Genomic DNA, 19,932 nt, shown 5'->3' on the forward strand with positions numbered 1-19,932 from the left:
TCCCCCCTAAAGAGAAGTGTTTTCCAGCCTGAATATTCATCAGACTATGTCACGTCCCATAGCAATTGCATTTTGATTTTGTAACAAAACGTTTTCTAGAAAAGGTAGGACGTGGAAAAGAAAAAAAAGAAGAAAGCTAGCATATGTACAAATGAATACAAATTAGTCGTCTTTAACATCTATCAAGCTATAGAGTGTATACAGTAACCACTATTTGTATAAAAGATGGTTTTGGACTGATGCCACAAAGAACCGTGCACAAAAATATCAGGCAGTCATTTTGTAGGTAGGGTATTATTCCCTACAGTTACAATTTAATTACCGAGGTACAATGTAAGTGACGAGTATTTCGGTGTTACAGCAGGAGTTCCAAGGCAGCGGCGGCACGGTAGAAGGTAACTGAGGTTGTATGTGGCAAACGAGCGTGTGTTGTGGAGCAGGTGTTGTCTAGGCGTGGCATGAGTGGGTTTGAGGTTCATCAGTTGTCGATCCTTCATGTGAGTCTTCAGTGGCAGTGCTGGCTTCCTGGTTACTAGGCGGAGTTTCTTCGTCGTCGTCGCATAGGAAGTCTTTCGAGATAATTTTTCTAGAGACCTTGATGTTCAGGCCTTTGTTGTAATGCAGCTTCCTTTTCAGTGTGAACTTCTGTTGCTTTACGCGCCTATTGAGAAAGAGCCTACTGCCGTGTGCGCCATCATTTTCAGGCTCCCCCACCTGACGGATGAACTCGGAGGTATCAGTGGCGGCTGGTTTCGTAGCTGAAATGTCCGGTGTCATGGCTTCTTTGCCTTCAGGATCGTTCACGAGGTCTTCATCATCTGCCCGGCCGAGATGGTGACTGCTGGGTTCGTTTATCTTCATGAAGTCATAGTTTCTGTATGCGGGACGGGATGTCGCCAAGATGTTCAGTTGGTCCCACTTTTGGGTCTTTTTCTTTGTACCTCCGGAATGACCCCTCTGGACTGCTGGGTGGAGACCACCACCGAAGAAACAGTGGAACGTTTGTTCTTCAAAATCCCCTTGATGGGCCGGCGGGAAGCACTGGAGGCTGTCACGCTGGTGGGGGAGCGAAGGGCCTACCCGTGCACCCAGGCTGAAGCCGCAGAGTACTCTGTTCTGGATGAAGGTCCCAACGCCCTATGAGCTTCACCCCAACCCAACATCACAAATGGCATTGCAGACCACGCCACAGAAGTGACCACCACCATCTTGGCCGCCATCATGGCCACCGTCACAGCCTTACGGCCCACGCTGGGTTTCATTTTTTTTTTTTTTAATTTTTTTTTTCAACGTTTATTTATTTTTAAGACAGAGAGAGACAGAGCATGAATGGGGGAGGGGCAGAGAGAGAGGGAGACACAGAATCGGAAACAGGCTCCAGGCTCTGAGCCATCAGCCCAGAGCCCGACGCGGGGCTCGAACTCCCGGACCGCGAGATCGTGACCTGGCTGAAGTCGGACGCCCAACCGACTGCGCCACCCAGGCGCCCCTGGGTTTCATTTTATAAAGAGTAATATAGGAAATATTCCCGCATTGCACATGAAACAGGGAAGCACTATTTTGTGAATTTCTATGTAGCCTGTCTGTGTACGGGAGGCTGTGTAAAATGTAGGTCTTACCTTGGGTCCCTGTCAAAAATTGCAGTCACTACCTTGGTTGGAAAGATTGGAACTGTAGGTGCTAGAAGATGATTACATTCTGCTCCTTCTGTTGCCATGCACACTTCCCTCTCCCCTACCTACTTACTTAGGCAAACACACGCGCACAGGACACTTGCTCTTGGTTTCCTTCTCCACCTCTTGGGAAATGGCCCCAATATCCAGCCAGTTAGACTAACGGGGAAACGTGGCATCTTCCTGGGTGCTTCACCCTCCAATCCAGCCACCACCCTCTTTCAAGTCACCGCCATCTCTCATTGGGCCTATAGGCACAGCCTTTGAACTGCGCTCCACCTCCCAAAACCCTTCCTGCCGCGGTCCTGCCTCTTATCCACCCTCTACCGAGAGCAGTCCTTCAAAAACGCCTGTCAAATCTTGTCACGTCTCTCTTTCAAACCCTTTAACAGCTGCCCATTTTCTGTAACACAAAGGCCAAAATCCAGTAGAGGCCAAAAAAAAAGCAGCTCTCTGAACTCGGACATACATCTGGAACATTCTTCCCCTAAATTCTCCCCCACCCTGCCTCCAGCTTTCAACTCTGGCCTTTCCATTCCTTTCACCTTCCTTTTTGCCCCACGGGCTTTTTCTAGGTTCTTCCCACAGCCTGGAATGACCCTTCAGTTTTCAGCTCAATCATTATTGCTTTCTACAGCCCTGTTTCCTGAGCCCGAGGGCACACTGACCTTCCTCTGCTCTCCTGGTTTCTCATGCCCCTTGGCACTTGTTGTGATTATATTATCTGTAGACACACTAGATGGTCACCTCCAAGAGAGTGAGGAAGATGTCTGTTTTGCTCACCATTATCTCCAGCTTTGTATCTTGCCAACACGATGCTGTACCTGGCACATAGTAGGTATCACAAAAATATTTATTGAGTGTATGATAAATGAGGGGTAATGGGAAACTGAAAGAATGAGATGTGTGAATACAGAAAAGAGGACTCCAAGTCATGTGGAAAAAAAGGAAAAAAAAACCCATATGTGGAATTTGGGGGCTGTTATGCGAGTGACTTTGGAATGTTTTGTCCCTTGCAGGCCTCCTGTTTCACATGCGGTGACATTCTTCCAGAAAACGAAAAGGAAATTAAGACCCAGTTTCACATTCCCCCCTCCAGGTAGCGGTCACAAGATTTTTTTCTTTCCTTCTGATAACATTTTGCTTCCTCTTCTCTCCCTCAAGGTCTCTCCGCATTTTCGAAACACAAAAGCAAAAGCATGAAAGAACCATAAAACTTTTACAGGGGCCTTGAGCACCTCCGAGTTCAAGTTGTCCTGTATTCTCCAAAGTCCTGCTAACTTTAGGAACTCTGCGATCACTTTAAAACTGCGTTATTCATCTCAGAAAAAGACATTTCCTGATACCATACTCTTTGGGAAAAAAAAAAAAACAAAAAAGCTGTATTATGTGGTGAGGGCTTTCAGGGATTCAAAAGCTGATATTCAAGGCTATAGGAAAACCCTCTGGTATGTGAGAGGAAGAAAAAACAACCTTCATTATGCAGAAATACTGCAGGCTACCCTTTTAAAAAGCCTAACTGAAAGGCAGCACAGAGCTACACAAATGTGATTTGTCCTCCTGGATGGCAGGCACAGTGGGCCTGTGCATGTTTAACCGTAAACAGGATGTTAAGGGAGACGCTGATTCCATTGCACTGGGATCCTGCTTTTATCTGTACACAGCACCCACCCCCACATACTGTGATCTGAATATACGAGCTGCTCAATATATAATGAGTCAGCGATCCGGTAGTTCTTGGAGTTTTCTGAAATTCATGTTTCAGTAGCACAGTGGCAGCTCTTGCTGGGGCAGGAGCACAGCAATTGTGACCTATTACATGGGCCACAGACACGATTGTTTGAAGAGCGAAACCACCAGGCACGACAGATTGCACCTACCGTTTCCTAATTAGCTGCTTAATGAAAATCTCCTTAAGAGAAATCCAAGTTTTGACTTCTTGTCATCAAACTAAAAATTCTCAATCTCCGCAACACTACCACAAGCTTCAGAGTTAGAAAAGATCAGCAGTCTTTCCAACATTCCTCTTTCTTTACGCCATTCGCTTGCTATTGCCCTGGGACAAGAGCGGAGCAGGTATGTCTGAGACTCCAACGTGCATACGCGCGCGCGCGCACACACACACACTCCAGGGTTAACTAAAACTTTTCCAGTCAATAATACATTATATGAAATTTAATAACAGGCCTAGAAAGTCCTTTCAATAAATATTTAGTGACCCTCCGCTGTATTTCCAATAGCAGAACCTTCATTTCAAATACACAAAAGGTGAAATGGTATTTCAGTGGTTCTCAATAAGTAAATGTGGTTTCTTAGTTTGGTTTGGTTTTTAAAGTTTATTAATTTATTTTGAGAGAGAGTGTGTGTGTGCATGTGCGGAGGGGGGAGGGGCTGAGAGAGGGAGAGAGAGAATCCCATGCAGGTTCTGCCCTGTCAGCGCAGGGCCCAACGAAGGGTTCGAACTCCCAAACTGTGCGATCACGACGAGCCCAAAGAGGGGTTCGAACTCTCAAAGTGTGAGATCATGACTAGAGCTGAGATCAAGAGTCAGACACTTACCTGACTGAGCCTTCCAGGCACCGCCTCAATGGGTTAATATTTGATGACTACATCTAAATATCCATGCTGTTCTTTCATCACAGTTTTAAAATACATTAAACTATAATACTGATATTTGAAATGTCATTTGAACCCTCTGATATTTGCACAGGATCAGAGTATTCTACAGAGCACTGCTTGTTAATTGTGGCAGGAGATGACTCCACAGCTTTGTTTCTTCGGCTGAAAATCACCTTTTTTCTATGGAGACTTCTCCAAGTGCCGTAAGTACGGGGGTTGATTCAAAAGGAGAACCAGGCCGGGAACAAAGAAATTCTCAACTAAAGGTGGGAACACCTAAGAAACCAAGCCTTCCCATCAACAAAGAAGGTATCCCAGATGTTCCACTGGGTGCCATTAGTGAGAGATTAGTAAAATTTTGAGAAGGCAGTGGGTTACTTGGGGACCAATTGTGCTTCCGGAAGTGGAGATTAATACTAGTTCAGCCACGTAGTATCTGAAGTCATGCATCAGTTTATCCAAGAATGGTTCATACTACTTGGAGAATTATGTTAGCTACTGTGTGGTATGAAAATAGAAGTTCTACTTGGTTTTGAATGTATGTTTCTTGCCCAATTTCTCTCTCTCTCTCTCTCTTATATTCCAAACCCAGATTTCTGACACTCTAGTAAATATCCCTATCTTAGATTGTGTTCCCTTACATGCTGACCCTGAGACAAGGATTCAGGTGCCAGTGGTCTATACTTGGGAAGAGATTTGCAGAAAACACTAGTAGGGGAGTGGGGAGGGGCATTAATTCTCTAGCACTCTGGATTCCTCCAACACAGGGAGGGCCCATGTGTTGATGTGTCCTTTTGTTGGGTTCCTCCCATTCCTTTTCACAAACCTTCTCCTGCTGTCCTGCTCCCTGGGCTCACAGTCCTAGATGAAAGGCTCTCTACCTCTGCTTTCATAGGCAGAACCCAGACTAAGACAAGGATTGTGCATGTTATCTACAGTTCCCCCACACCTAACACATAATTCACACCTATCCATACTCTGGCACTTGCCCATATTTCCATAAAGTGATGAATGAACTGAGGAAAGTGGACAAAAATCTTTTGAAAGGAGGAGTCTGACAATATGGGCAGATCTAGAGGGGTTCGGGGAGGCAATGACTTTCTATCTTTCCCATTATAAGTTTTAAAGCTGTAAAGCTTTTATTTTCTCTTTCCAAATGAAATATTACATAGAACTCCAGAAGAGCCACCGATGAAATTGGAGCTAGGAAGCAATGGAGTTGGTCTGTCTGAGTGAAGTGGGGACCCTGGAGTCATTATCGCTTGGCCTCCCCGAGGTGGTTCCTAAGGCATCACGGAACCTGAGGAGGGAGACCAAGTTGAAAACCACCACAAGAGTGAGTTATTGCTCAAAGCATGAGTGTTCCGTTAGCCCAAGTGTTGGTTTTCTCAGTGGTCACTTGTTTTGAGATTTTCTACTGTAGTGACTGACAACCACACTCACTGACAGTAGGTCACAAAGGAAACAGGACATCACTGAAGATTTGTGATGTCACATAGTAAACATCAACTTAGCCCCCCACCCCCAAGGGGATAACCTAGTTTGGGAATGTTAAGTGAAGAGAAAAGTCATCAGTGGGAATGTCTGCCAAGAGTTATACAAAATAAATAAATAAATAAATAAATAAAGTCAAAGCAGAAAACAGGCTTTGTAGGGACTGGCTGAAGAGTTTATAGTAGAGAAGTGTTCTTCCTGCCCCCTAAGGACCCTAAGATGTGTCATAAGAAAATGAAAAGGGGTTCCTCTTCTTACTCTTGACTCTGCATGTTCAGGGAAGGAGCGTATTGATAAAATAGAACATGGTTTCATCAAGTTCTTTTCACATATAAACATTATAAAGTTAGATTCCAGACAGTACTGCTCTGGCTTAGATGGAACTCCTGAAAGTTCTATCAGCCAAGCTCGGGAGGCAGAGATGAGAAAGGGGGTTGATGTAAACTTGGGGAGGTATCTGATTTGAATAGGAGACGCATACTGGAACCCCTGACTCCCACCACTTCTAGAAGGGACATTTAGCAATGGGGCACATGTACCGCCATAGCAGTCCCAGAGGACTCACTGCCTAGCCTGCTTCAGATTCTGTGTCTCCCTCTCTCTGCCCCGTCCCCGCTCATTCTCTGCCTCTCTCTGTCTCTCAAAAATGAATAAACGTTAAAAAATTTTTTTTGCTTAAAAAGGTATGGTGGCTTGTTCAGGGTCACACGGGCAGCCCGTGGCACAGCCAGCACTAAAAATCTGCTTTGGCAGTGCACTTCCCCACTTGCTACACGCTCCTTCCAGAAGCAGGTGGTGGGAGCCAGAGTCCCAGCACATGTCTCCTATTCAAACCAGATACCTCCCCAAGTTTACGTCAAACCCCCTTCTCATCTCTGCCTCTTTGGCCTACACGTTCTCCAGGAGCACTGGCACTTGGAAAGAACAAAAGAAACAGCAAAACCACCATTTCAGAAGGATTAAAATCCTGAACCTTGTGTCCTCTGGGTAGGAAGTTAAAATATGAGGCGGGAGCCCAGCTGGAGGCACAAGTGGAAAAGTTTTTTGGGCAAGCAATCAATAGGCCAGCTGACCCAAGTTTTCTAGTTCTGGATGAACCATAGTCAAATTAGAAAAGCAATAATGTGATCCAGGGCAGCAAAATTCAATTTTGCCAACAACACTGAGATTCCTTGAGGCGGCCCTTTAAAGATGACATTATAGACAGGATTATTTCCCATGTGTACAAATATGGCTGGGTGAGAAAAACACACACATGGAGATATAACCCGATGTGTGATCCATTCTATCCTGGAAACAAATTTTCTTGTTATTATATATCTATATTTTTTTAGAAAGAGCATTATAAAACCAGCAAGAGAGTGTAATAGAAAAAGAAATGAAACGCTGCAAGTCTTTTTTATGATGTTTCACACGCAAAAAGAAAAATAACTCACAGGATCGTCAGATTTCTTAGAAGCTGCAGTAAATATATTGTTAGCATCCCCATGACTCACTAACAAGATGCTGTCTGCAGGGAGGTGGGGCAGGAAAGCTGTCACGAAATTCCAGTCAATGATTTATAGTATTTGTGACTACCACATGCAAAGATTGTCAGCTGGCAATTTATTCTGGCTGATGTAACCCGACAGAATCTTCTTCCTTTCTGACAACCAGTCCAGTAAGTAAGGTTAACACGTTTCAGCTCTAATAAACAGAAGGAAACCTAGCAGTGAAGTTTGGTTCCGTCTTAGTCATGCCTGTGTGTTGGTTGTGTTTAAACAGAGGCAGCGAAACAGTTCATGGCAGCCTCTAAGACACGGACAGGAAGGAGGGAGTCGAAGAGAGTAGAAGAGTGGTTGTCAAACTTCAATGTGCAACAGAACTCCCTGGAGGGCTTGTTAAGACTCAGGAGTACTGAACCCCTCCCCCAGGGCTTCGGATCCTGTAGGTCTGGGGCAGCAGGAATCTGAGAATTTGCATTTCTATCGAGTTCCCAAGTGATGTTGACGGTGTGGGTCCCAGGGCCATATTGGAAAACCAGTAGAGGAGAGCATGGTTCTCCATCTGGCAGGGGAATCAGACAAATCCAGGTCCATAGCTGGAGACCCTACACTCTACTCTCTGGAAAGATGAGCAAGTACAGGGGATGTACAGAGGGAGGGGAATGCATTCGGCCAGAGGCAGACGATGAAGGCCTTGTGTAGTGGGTGTTTTTCAAACTAGGCACTGGAGTGAGGAAGGGCGAGGGAAGGGCACTTCAGGCAAAAGATGGAGAAGGTGATCTGTGGCAGATGAGTACAAACGGTCTTTGGGATTGATCCGTAACATCCTGCAGTGGTAGAATGGCCACTCCTTTTATAACTACATATAAGAACGGCCCGTTGCTCTTTGTGTAATCAAACATTCACACTGATGACCTGAATTGATAGCACATGTAGAAAGAAAAGTAGGAGTTGGCAGGGTGGGTTCCCTGGCATTCCCTCTAACTGATTCTCTACTGTTGTCTGCGCTTTTTCAGTACAGACCAGAGTCACATGAATAATTATTCCTCAAAGGCAGAGTCAGTTTCTCTTAGCTGATAGTTTTCCCCAGGGGACTGTCATTGTAACAGGTTACACAAGCCTACATATATAGGCCTAGGTGACCTATATATAGGATCTGTAATATATATATATATGATATATAATCCTATATATAAGATAGTGGGTTGGTGGCATTTTAGGCATCTGATAGTGGTTGCAGTGTATATTCTTTTGGACAGTGCGACTCTCTCGGCACCGTTGAAATATCGTCTCAGAGATAGGCCCCTGCAGGTTAGGCCAGCCATAGTTGTCCAAGCATGCTTCCAACAGCCAATTCCAGTGGCTCTCATGGCCCAGTTTTCACAAGAACGCCAATTACAGCTAGATGGAAAGTACCTTACATGCAGAGATCCTGTTTTTTTTTTTTAATTTTTTAATGTTTTTATTTATTTTTGAGACAGAAAGAGACAGAGCATGAGCAGGGGAAGGGCAGAGAGAGAGGGAGACACAGAATCCGAAGCAGGCTCCAAGCTCCGAGCTGTCAGCACACAGCCCGACGCGGGCCTCAAACTCACGGACGGTGCGATCATGACCTGAGCCCAAGTTGGACACCCAACCGACTGAGCCCCCCGGGCGCCCCAAGAGATCCTGTTTTTGATGTCTTCTGTGTCTTCTGTAGCTCCTCATGCACACAGTAGGGGCTTGATAGTGCTTTTGTTAATAAATAGCAGGGAATCAATCCAAGCACGTCTGTCAGACAGTCTTTGTTTGGGGCTGGACCAACTGATGGCTGCCTTAGCCCTGATAGAAAATCCTCCAGTAGCGGACACAACTCTCCAAAGGGATTAGCCCCCATCCCAATGTAAAATGGTCACTTTAGATAATTGTGTTCAAAATTATAGATTTTATCATCAGGGTTTCTTTGTTTTTGTTTTTGTTTTTTTAGCAACATGCACTTAACAAAAGATAAAACAGAATATTGCTTCATGGCTCAAACAGTATATCTTTGCCTCCACTGTTTGTTTGTCTTATTAGGGTCAGTTGTGACCTGAATTGTTCCATTTCTCTGTGCCATTATACTTCCAAATATTTCAGAAATAAAGTCCCTTTTTTTTTCACTTTATTTTTTACGGAGAAGTATTGAGTATGACAAGGCCTGTCATCACCTAATAAGAAATGGCTCTTGGGCCACTTATGACTATTAGTAAAATGACGTTTTCCCCGTATCAACAAGAAACTGAGATGCATGGGCTCTAAAAAAAAAAGTAGGACCCTAGGGAAGACAATAGCCAAAGAAAAACAGAAGAATCAGGTTTATGAATTTAGCCTTGGACTGGTAACATTTTCAAAGGTATCTTGAAAATTTTCCTTTGGAGAAAAACAGAGACAAGCAAAGGGACACGAAGAAAGTGAGATTTGGCAGATCACGAGATTTATTACTCTTCTGTAGGCTTCTTGAATTAGTGACCCAGTTTTCTGACAAAGAAAACAAAGTCCCTCCCATTGTCTGTTCATCAAGAAACCTGTAGCAGAGACAGTCATTTGCAGATCGGTTCTGAACTACAAGACGAAAATCAGTAGCACGACAGACATGCATACATAATGCATTGCTGCAGAATTGAGACTGGGTATCAGCGCAGACACGAAGTAATGTATTAGAAAACCACCATGAAGTATTGAATACTTACAAACACCGTTTTTCTTTCCTGACAGCATAATGAAAAGTTTCAAAGTGCTCTTGGCTTTCAAATTATAGTACCATTTTGTTTTTATGGTTTCATTTCCCAATAGATCTTGAGATATGTGCCAACAGTCATGGGGATGAGGATGGGTATGAAGATGAAATCACCAACTCAAAACTGTCGCAGCCAATGCTTGGAATCTTGAAACTTAGAGCAGATGCCTGAGTTATGGATCACGATCGTGTGTGGCAGCCATCTGTCAGCAATTTAGTGCTGAGTAGCAATTGTTCTCCAGAAAATAGCTTGTCCCTTTTGGTAGCCGTGGCTGTGCTTGAAGGATAAAAGGTTGTCAAAAGGTCATCTGAAATTTTGGAGGCACGGGAGCAGGAATACAGGGCTAGGTGCTGTTGCGGCTGCTGACGTCACATCCAGGCCCGTCATTTTTACCTAGATTCCCCAGATCTCTGAGTTGGAAGGAATTCAGCATTTCTCCAGGCCAGTGCTTCTCAACTTTAACGTGCTTATGGATCATCTGGAGATCTTGTTAAAATGCAGATTTTGACTCAGCAGGTCTGGGGGGCAAGATTCTACAAATCTAACAAGCTCCCAGGTTAAGGCCAGTGCTGCTGGTCTGTGGAGCACATTTTGAGTAAGGTCTAAGGCCAGTTTTATTTGTTTTGTTTTTGTTTTTGTTTTTCACCTATAGTTTTTAGACATATAGTGCTCTGTAATTATGTCACAGGTAATTTGTTACCAGCGCTAGTGAATCACCAAGTTTCTTCCACTGTAACTGTATGAGTATATCTATTGCATGTTTCTGTCTCTATTTCTATTTCTGTCTCTATATCTATATCTATGAATTAAAGTAATCTAAGAGTATCCCCATAGCGTTACTCTCTTTGACATTGTTGGGGAGGAAATATTTTACTCTACCCTTTAAGATTCTTTTGACTGGTCTACCAATGGCACTGACATAAGACAGATTAACAGGAGGAAATACAATTTAATTACATACATATGGGGACTCCATAAGAATATGAGGCCCCACGCAGTCAGGCAGTTGAGGCTGAGATGCCGTCCAGAGCTAAAGGGGCTGAAGTCTGGGACTTCAGAGGGGAGAAAGATAATTCACAGGAAGACGAAAAAGAGCAAATGCTTGGTAAACAAATGTTTGCTGGGCCATACAGAAGCCATGAGACACGGAGAGGAATTTTAACAGACTTTACTAGGTTCTTCTCAGTCTACCACACCTAGTTCATATTATACTGTAGTTATTATCTATGGTGATCGCTCCCTCTCTGAAACAGTCCTCTGTCTAAATTCTTTTAGGCAGTTAGAAGGAAGTTCAAAGGTTCTTCCTGAGCCTTCCATTTCTTAAAAATAATCAGCCTGAAATAATCCACATGCCAAAGAGACATTTTGGAGTGGCAAATCTTGCTTCACTACAACATCTAGCTTCTGACACACTCTTCTCAGTGGAAGAGAAAAAGGTAGACTCCTGTCAGGGAATTACACATAAGCCTGGTTATGGCTTTGGGAATGTGTTACACATGTGAATGTCATCTGCCATGAGTGGAGAAGAGATTGAGAATCGCTAATCTAGTTCAATCTCTCACCCGATGATTTGAAAAGCAGGTCACATTAACCCCTAAATAAATATGGATTAGACTTTTTTGAATTTACAAAAAGAACACATCTCCATTAACAAATTTAAACAGTGAGTATCTATGCACAGGAAGAAATAATCAACCCTGTGTTAACTGTTCATTCTGTGTACTTCACAATGGGAGCTTTTCTATACTTATGTAAACATATTTTTTAATAAAATCTGTCAATTGCTCTGCAACTTGCTGTTATTATTTAATATTTTGGAAACTATTGCAGGTCTATTAGAAAAATACAACCAAGCATTTTCTTATTTAACGTTTTAATCAGCTTAAAAATAATTTTCTTGGTCTTTAATTCTGCTTTTGTGTTCATAAACTACTTTTATTAAGCAGAGAATGAATATCATTCAGAGTGTATTCCCAGGACACTAAAATGTAAGTTCTATGAATTAGATCTTTGTCTGGATCGGATGTATCTCAATTTCCTACAAGGGAGCCAGATACATAGTAAGTACCTGACAAATATGTATTTAATGAGTTAATATCAGCTAGACAGTGTGAGGGCAACTGGGAGATGGGTGGGGAGATCAGGATAGATCCCAAGGGAAGGGGCTGAAATATGCCTTGTATCTATTAAATGTTGGTCCTTGACATCATCCAGTAGGAATCAACACATTAGGTGGGTAAATTGGGTTTGTGTCTAAATTTTGTTTAATGGCTGATCACATAATGAAATGGTTTTTCTTCCCTAGCAACGTGGTAAAATGGATATACATTTTATTTGCCTTTTTAATGTACTAAGATTACCCCAAGGAGATCAGTTAATTAAAAAAAAAAAAAAAAACGAAAGAACACTATATAATTGACAAAATTCTTTCTTGTGGTTTATTTATGTTCTCTTCTCTGGTAGTCATGATATATCTATATCTTAGATATAGATAAAAATCTAGATATAGGCTTTTGACCCCAGTTCCTTGTAAACTGGCTTTTGACCCCGGTTCCTTGTAAACTGCAAAAACATTCACTTATTGAACAAATATTTCTAGCCTTAGCACTAGGACCTAGGGGCCATGCATATAGATCTTGGGCACTAAAATTAGGGTATGAAAGCAAGATGGAAGAAATGCCAATATAATATGGACCCTCATGCTTAGCACAGTACCATCCCTTAGAATGTTGGAAACCTTCACAGCCACTCAATAATTCTTATACTCAACCTCCAAGTAAAGAAATCTGGGTATTCATTTTGTGAATCAGGAGCAAAAGAGGCTTAGCCATATTTTGTACTGTGCTGATAACACTCAAGTACACTCTTCCATGGCCTTTGGCTCCATCTGGGGACAAAAAATTATCAAGTCATGTGGTTTTCAGATGATCGAGGACATCTAGAATTTTGACGTTGTTATGCAAAGAGGAAAACAGAGACTCTTTGCTTCAGGGGAATTAGTTATAAAGATTCATTCAAGCTTTGAACTTGTTTGTATGCAATTCTACACCTTTTAAGATGCAAATCATTTTGCCAGATAAACCAGAGGAGATCTGTTGAGAAATACTGTGGACTTTGGCAGTTTAATAAAAGGTCCATTTTCAAAACATTGCCTTAGGTAGTGTGGGTCATGTCAGGTGATCTCATTCTGAGGCTACTGGAAGTTAATGAAGGGGCGATAACTTCTGACAAATGGTGTTGCAATTTAATATAGTGAACACAGTGAGGATGGAGGAGGTCAGATTCTATCCTTGCTTCTGTAGCTTAGAATCTTTGTGAACTTAAACAAATTACTTAGCCACTGTGAGCCTCGGTTTCCCCAGGTACAAACCAAATAAATGCTAATATCTTCTTGACAGCATTGTAGGAAAAAAATCAACTGAGATATTGTGTGGAACACTGGCTCAGTGCCTGGTCCTCAATAAGTGGTCAACGAAGTTAACTAGGATTGTTGGTAATAAGAACAAAACATACGTTCTAAGCACGAGAATGTATTAGTTTGGTTTACTGTAAATTCCTTCCACCTCTCTGTTTGGAGAAACATCTAGCCAACACAAGGACTCAGCTTCCTGTTTTTATTTGGCCATCATTATAGCTTGCTTTTAAACTTTTGTTTTGCCTGGATCTTGAGTGTCAGAAAACTTAAAAGAGAAGACGCAGGAGAGAGAATATTGTCTTAAAATTGCACTTTCTTGCAATCTAGCCTTGAACCTATTTGGCCAGATCAGTCCAGGGTGGTGGTGAAGACATCTTTTGCCCTCTTACTGGCTCAAGACGAGCTGTCAGGAATTGATTCCCTGTTCCACTTTAACAAGCCCATTTTGAGTCATTATGGTTTCTTGGTTAAGTACTTCTGAAACACATATTCTTTAACGTTGTTAAAGAACGTTATTTCAGCTCCTTTAGAACCACTGCCATCTATTATGCTGAGCAATCTTAGTATTCAACTGTTGTTAAGTTAATGCGTATATATGTAGTAGAAACTGATATGAGGAACAGTTACTATGCTAAGGCTTGTGACAGAAAAGCAAATATTTCAAATCTGTCATAGTATGACTGAGTGGTTACAAGGCATGGCATTTTTTTATGTATAATTTAGTAGTCATAAGCTTGCATCTCTCCCAAAAAACATGAATTGTGAGTCTTGTTATTGTCCCCCAAACATACATTATTAGTCCTTCATTACTATAGGTGTTGTAGGAGAGACATGAACTAGGCCTTCAGCTCATTCTGTCTAGTCTTTCCTGTTAGGTCTGTACACTGTGAACTTAAAATTGTCAGGAAGCAATAATTAAATAAAAGTGTTCATTTGGAATCAAAGAATTGCAATTCGGGGCACATAGATTTGGGCAGCCACTCACATAGCTCCCACTAGGGAGCAAAAGTCAGGAATTTTTAAAGACAAAAGGGGATGCCTGTACATGTTTATAAAGAATTTTGATTGGTGTTAGTGGCAGAAAATTAATCTTGGCTAAATATAATTGGTTGCTAAGGCTGTCACTAAGCAAACATCCATTACCGTAGCAAGCTGCAGATGTTCCTGCAGAGTCCTTGGAGTACTGGGCGTTTGGTTCAATTCAAAAGTTCCTGGTTCTACCCAGTAAGGATGTGCATAAGGTCCACCTCTTTAATAGCCTCCCTGCTCCATTTGAAAACCCCTTGACATAACTGATCCCATCTCATTTCATCTCCCACAACATTAACCTGGAGTAAACAATAGACAACAACAACAACAAAAACAAAGAAACAAATACAACTAGGTTCAATAGAAACCAGATGACTTCTGTCCCTTCTAACACCCATTCTCTAGGCAGGAACCAACATGAGACTTTTCAGTGAATCAGATCATGTTATTCCCTTGCTCAAAAGGCTTTATTGTCTTTCCACTGAATCCAGAAAAATAATCTGAATTCCCTCCTCAATAATCCACCTGGGGCCTTGCCTCTTCCTTCCTCCCTGTCTTCATCTTCCACTGTCTCCCCTCTATCACTGCCTGCCTGTTTCTCTAAATACAGTTTGCTTCAGCCTTGAGAACTCTGCATTTGCCTTTCTCTCTGTTTAGAGTGCTCTGTCCTTAATCTTTTGTATTCAAGACTTTAATGTCTCAGGCCAAAGGTCTCTTTCTTTGATATGCCTCCCTTGACACCTCCCAAAATAACACCCTCACCATCCAAACACTCTCCATCCTTTTGTCTATTATTATTACTACTAAATACAGCACTCATCACCACCCAAAATTACGTTCATTTCTGTTTTCTTATTTGCTATCTGTGTTTTCCCACTAGCATGTTTTCCAAGTAATGAATGCATCTTAATTCATTGGTATACCCCCAGTGCCTGAATCAGTACCAGGCACAGGGTACGCACTCAATAAATACTTGGATGAATCTTATGGTGATGCCTCAGAAAGGTGCTATGTCTCTCTTAGGTGCCTGATAAAGTGTGCTATTACCTAAAGACAGGTTCTCATTCGAGCTCTGCATTTACTTAGCTGTGTCATCTTAGACAAAGTATCCACATTGCTGATTTCTACTTGATTCATCATTAAAATAAAGAGAAGGATGTAGCAGGGTCTTTCAAACGAGAACCAAAAAATTAATCATGGGTATGCCTTATTTTGAATATTTCAAAAAGATTGATGAAAATCTGACACTTTCTCCATATTATATTTGTAGAGAGCAAATACAATATCAATTTTGTTTGGCTTTGTCTGAAATTCTATTAGTTCAGAATAATTAGCAGTTTTATGTCTTTTATTTATTAAAAGAGTGAACAAATCAAGGATAATTTAATTCTTTAGTTAAAAATTTTCAAATGGGAAAATAAAAGAATGGGTAATTGGGGCTGAAAAAGCATTGGAGAAAATGAGCTGTAAGTGTCTTATCAGCTTCAAAATTCTGTGATTCTTAGCACACCATTCAGAAATTCTAGTTGCGAGCAACAGTCCATTCTAGCCAGTTACCACAGAAGGGGATTTAATAAAGAATGGCAGGTACCCTACAGAATCTCCAAGGCAGCAAGTAGCAAGGACTAAATACACCCTGGGATTGCAAAATAATGATACACTAGTTCTATCATTGTCAGTTGAATTTTTACACAGAATTTCCTGGTCAAAGCTTATTGCATGATTTATGTTGATAGATAATACTAAATTTATACCCACAAATCTTATGACCAACAAAGAATGGGAGAGAAGGCCTTTTTCCTCACATCCCTGCCAAGTGCCAAGGCATTTGTGGATTGTTGGCCATCCATCAAGGCTATGTTGAGACATCTTATTCCTCTCTGCGTGGCCCTCTTCACAACCATTTGTTCTCCTAGACTTTGTTGCCACTTTGGGAATCCAAACAGATATTTAAGGTATAAATCCCTTTGTTCTTTGGTCCTTTGGCTTCCAATGAGGTCTTTCCAGCTCCTTAGAACACTAACTCAAAAACAAAGGCTCAGAGATGCCTAGGTGGCTCAGTCAGTTAAGATCTGACTCTTGATTTATGCTCAGGTCAAGGTCTCATGATTCGTGGGTTTGAGCCCCCATGTTGGGCTCTGTGCTGACAGTGTGGAGCCTGCTTAGGATTTTCTCTCTCCCTCTCTCTCTCTCAAAATAAATAAATAGGCCTTAAAAAAAAGAAAGGTAGAATTATTTCTCTCTCTTAGAATCACCGACTTCTGGGCTCCTTGCTTCTCTTCTGTTTCTCCTACTTCCCACTATTCCAAGAATATTTTTCCAATCTGAGTAGGAGTGGTGGTGCTCTATTGTCACTCATGTTATTCTTCTAAGCATTGTCTATGCCCCAGCTCTGCTCTAATTAAAACAGAAGTCACAATATGGTGGCCAAGAGTCCAAATTTGACCATAGATTAGTTTTATTTGGGTAGTATTTTTAAAAGAAATTAATTGAAAGCTTTTAAGTAGACCAAATATTTATTGACCCAGAAAACATTTTGTCACCAAAACAAATAAAAACCCTCCATAAATGTTTAAAAGTATTTTTTCTTCCTGTGCATTGTCTTTGACCAATTGCCAATTACTAGAACTTTCTTCAGAGCTCAATACTAGGTTCTTTTCTCTTTTCCTCTTTATTCTGCCCCTAGCACATCTTTTCCATGCTCAAGCCTCTAATCCCCATCTATATGTAGTGATTCTTAAATTTATATCTCTAACCTAGATCTTTGATTTTCAGCCTATTTGGCATCTCTACTTCTGTGTCTTGAATATTTTCAAGGTCAACTATTTCAAAGCCAAATTCATGATCACTGTTTGGTCTTTTTCCATTATGCTGTATTTCAGCAAATGGTACCATAGTTCTCCTGGTAGTACAAAACCATGCAAAAAAACACAACAGAGCAAACAACCAAAAATTGGAGTCACCCTTGATCTCTTTCCCTTCTTCATCCCCTGTATCTTATCTATGAATACTAACTATTGCCAACTCCTTTATATTGTTACCTGCAAAGCATAATGCGTCTGTCCATTCACCTGTATTTCTACCATGACCTCTCCAATCCATGCTACCATCATCTCTTGCTTGAACAGTCACCTAAGTGATTTCCCTGCATCCATTTCTTTCCCTCTGATTAGCTTTCCACCAAGGATCCTAAGTGAGCTTTTCAAAATGCAAATCTGATCATGTAAGTTAGCCAAGGTTCCTTTCCCCCAATTACCTCAAACAGATGAAGATTTCAATCTTCACAGGGTCTACATAGCTTGTATGGTCTGGCCCTTGACATTCTTATCATATCTTGTGCCATGATGCTCCTAGATTTTCCTGCTGTAATCATACTGGCTTTCTTTTGGGTTCATCCACTAGCCATATTCTCTCCTTTAAGACTTTAGCAATCTTCTCCACCTCCAATCTCACTCCAAGGCTGGAGAACTCTTATTTCTCCTTCAGAACTCAGCTCAAGTAATACCTTCTCATGGAGATTTTCTCCAACTCTCCAGACAACCTTAGATCCCCGTGGTACATGTGTCAAAATGCCATTATTTTCTTGCAAAGCTGGGTGGACATTTGTCTTTTTTGTTTTCCTTTGGCCTGCCACTAACCTAACTTCTTAGTTAGGAAAATTCCCTGTTGTGGATATTCTGGAGTCAACATATTTGGGAACAAATTCAGCTGACTCTTGATAAGCATATGACACAACTGATGGAGACAGAAAGAGCACAGGAAATCAAGAGAGAGTCTATACCTCTTAAATATGTGGTGTGCCATAAGCACCTGTCAGCATGTTGAACAGGGGGAATGGAGATCCCTATCAGGTGTCTACAGTGGACTTATTTGAATAAGGTCTCCATATTAGTTTCCTACTGCTGCTGTAATAAATGATGACCAACTCGATGGCTTACAACAACACACATTTATTCTCTCACAATTCTGGAGGTCAGAAGTCTGAAATCAAGACTTCTTGATTTCAGATATCCCTGGGCTGAAACCAAGGTAGCTGCAGAGCCACACTCTCTCCATAATATCTAGGGGCATATCTGTTTCCTACCTTTTCTTCTAGAACTGCCTTCCTTGCATTCTTTGGTCCGGGGCTCCGGCCTCCATGATCAAAACCAGCAGTTTAGAACCTTGCTTCAGTCTTCACATTTGTTCTCTTCTATTCATAATGTCTTCCTCTGCCTCCCTTTTATAGGACATGTCATTACATGGGACTCATCCATATAGTGCAGGACAATGTACCCATCTCAAGATCTTAACTTCATCACATTTGCAAAGTCTCTTTTGCCAAGTCTGGTCACATTCGTAGGTTTCAGTGATTATGACACAGACATCTTGGGGCCATTATTCAACCTACCATCATCTCTCTCCTATATTAGCTTTTCAGCTTCAAGACCTGCATCTATTTATGATCGCTGTTGTGCTTAGCAGACCCCTTGACTTCTAGTAGAAACTTAGAAAATATCTTCTAATGAGTAAATATGATTGAGCATCTTTTTGAAGGATTATTAACCCCACGCGGCTTACTTTTAGAGATTTTATTTTATAGTTTTGTGCTGGCATTAGAGTCGGGCACTTTACACTTTCACTTGCTAACCTTCACAGAGTAAGTGCACACTTAGCGTTAACATTACTTAATATCAGCTCTAATGTTTAACAGGTATTCATATAGGTTTAGGGCTATACGATAATTTGTCCTAACTTCTCTTTCACAGAGGAGAGAATAGAAGTCTAGGAAACAGAAAATGATTTGCTCAAGAGTAAACTGTGAAAGTGAGGTCTAGTTAGGATTTGAACTGAGATCGTGTTCATTGCACCAAATGAGATCATGTGATATGTTGGTCTTTCCTATCACATGCTGGGAGACTAAAAAGAAGTTACTTTTTCTTTCCATGATTTAGTTATATGTTTCATATAATAAAGGCAATATTTGCCTTTCATATTTGTGATAAGGATTAAGTTATACAATGCATATAAGTATATCTAAGACACCAACAAACATTACTGACTCCTGCTCTTAGGTTGTTGATGGCATATTTAGGCATCTGAATACATTTCATATTTGTAACTTTCTTTCAAGAGCACTCACTAAACACAGAAAACTTATATTTTTTTATTAAAAAAAGACTACCCAATAAGGATGTAAGGCAAGGAGGATTATGCATATTTTAGAATTCTTTAAAAAATTTTAATGTTTATTTATTTTTGAGAGAGACATACAGAGACAGAGGGCAAGTGGGGGAGGGGCAGACAGAGACAGAGACACAGAATCTGAAGCAGGCTCCAGGCTCCGAGCTGTCATGACAGAGCCCGACGCAGGGCTCGAACTCATTAACTGTGAGATCATGACCTGAGCCGAAATTGGGAGCCTAACTGACTGAGCCATCCAGGCACCCCGATATTTTAGAATTCTTAACAGATTTTTGGGA

At 41.5% G+C, this 19,932-nt stretch overlaps 1 protein-coding gene across 1 annotated transcript; it reads right to left on the reverse strand.

The window, feature by feature from the left end:
• Window positions 1–447: 447 nt before the first annotated feature.
• On the reverse strand, window positions 448–861 carry PPP1R2C (PPP1R2C family member C). Its single transcript, XM_047843247.1, has one exon. It carries the CDS (start codon window positions 859–861, stop codon window positions 448–450), a length of 414 nt encoding a protein of 137 aa, XP_047699203.1.
• Between the last annotated feature and the right edge of the window lie 19,071 nt (window positions 862–19,932).

This window comes from Prionailurus viverrinus, chromosome X (genome assembly GCF_022837055.1).
Source record: "Prionailurus viverrinus isolate Anna chromosome X, UM_Priviv_1.0, whole genome shotgun sequence".
Lineage (NCBI taxonomy): Eukaryota > Metazoa > Chordata > Mammalia > Carnivora > Felidae > Prionailurus > Prionailurus viverrinus.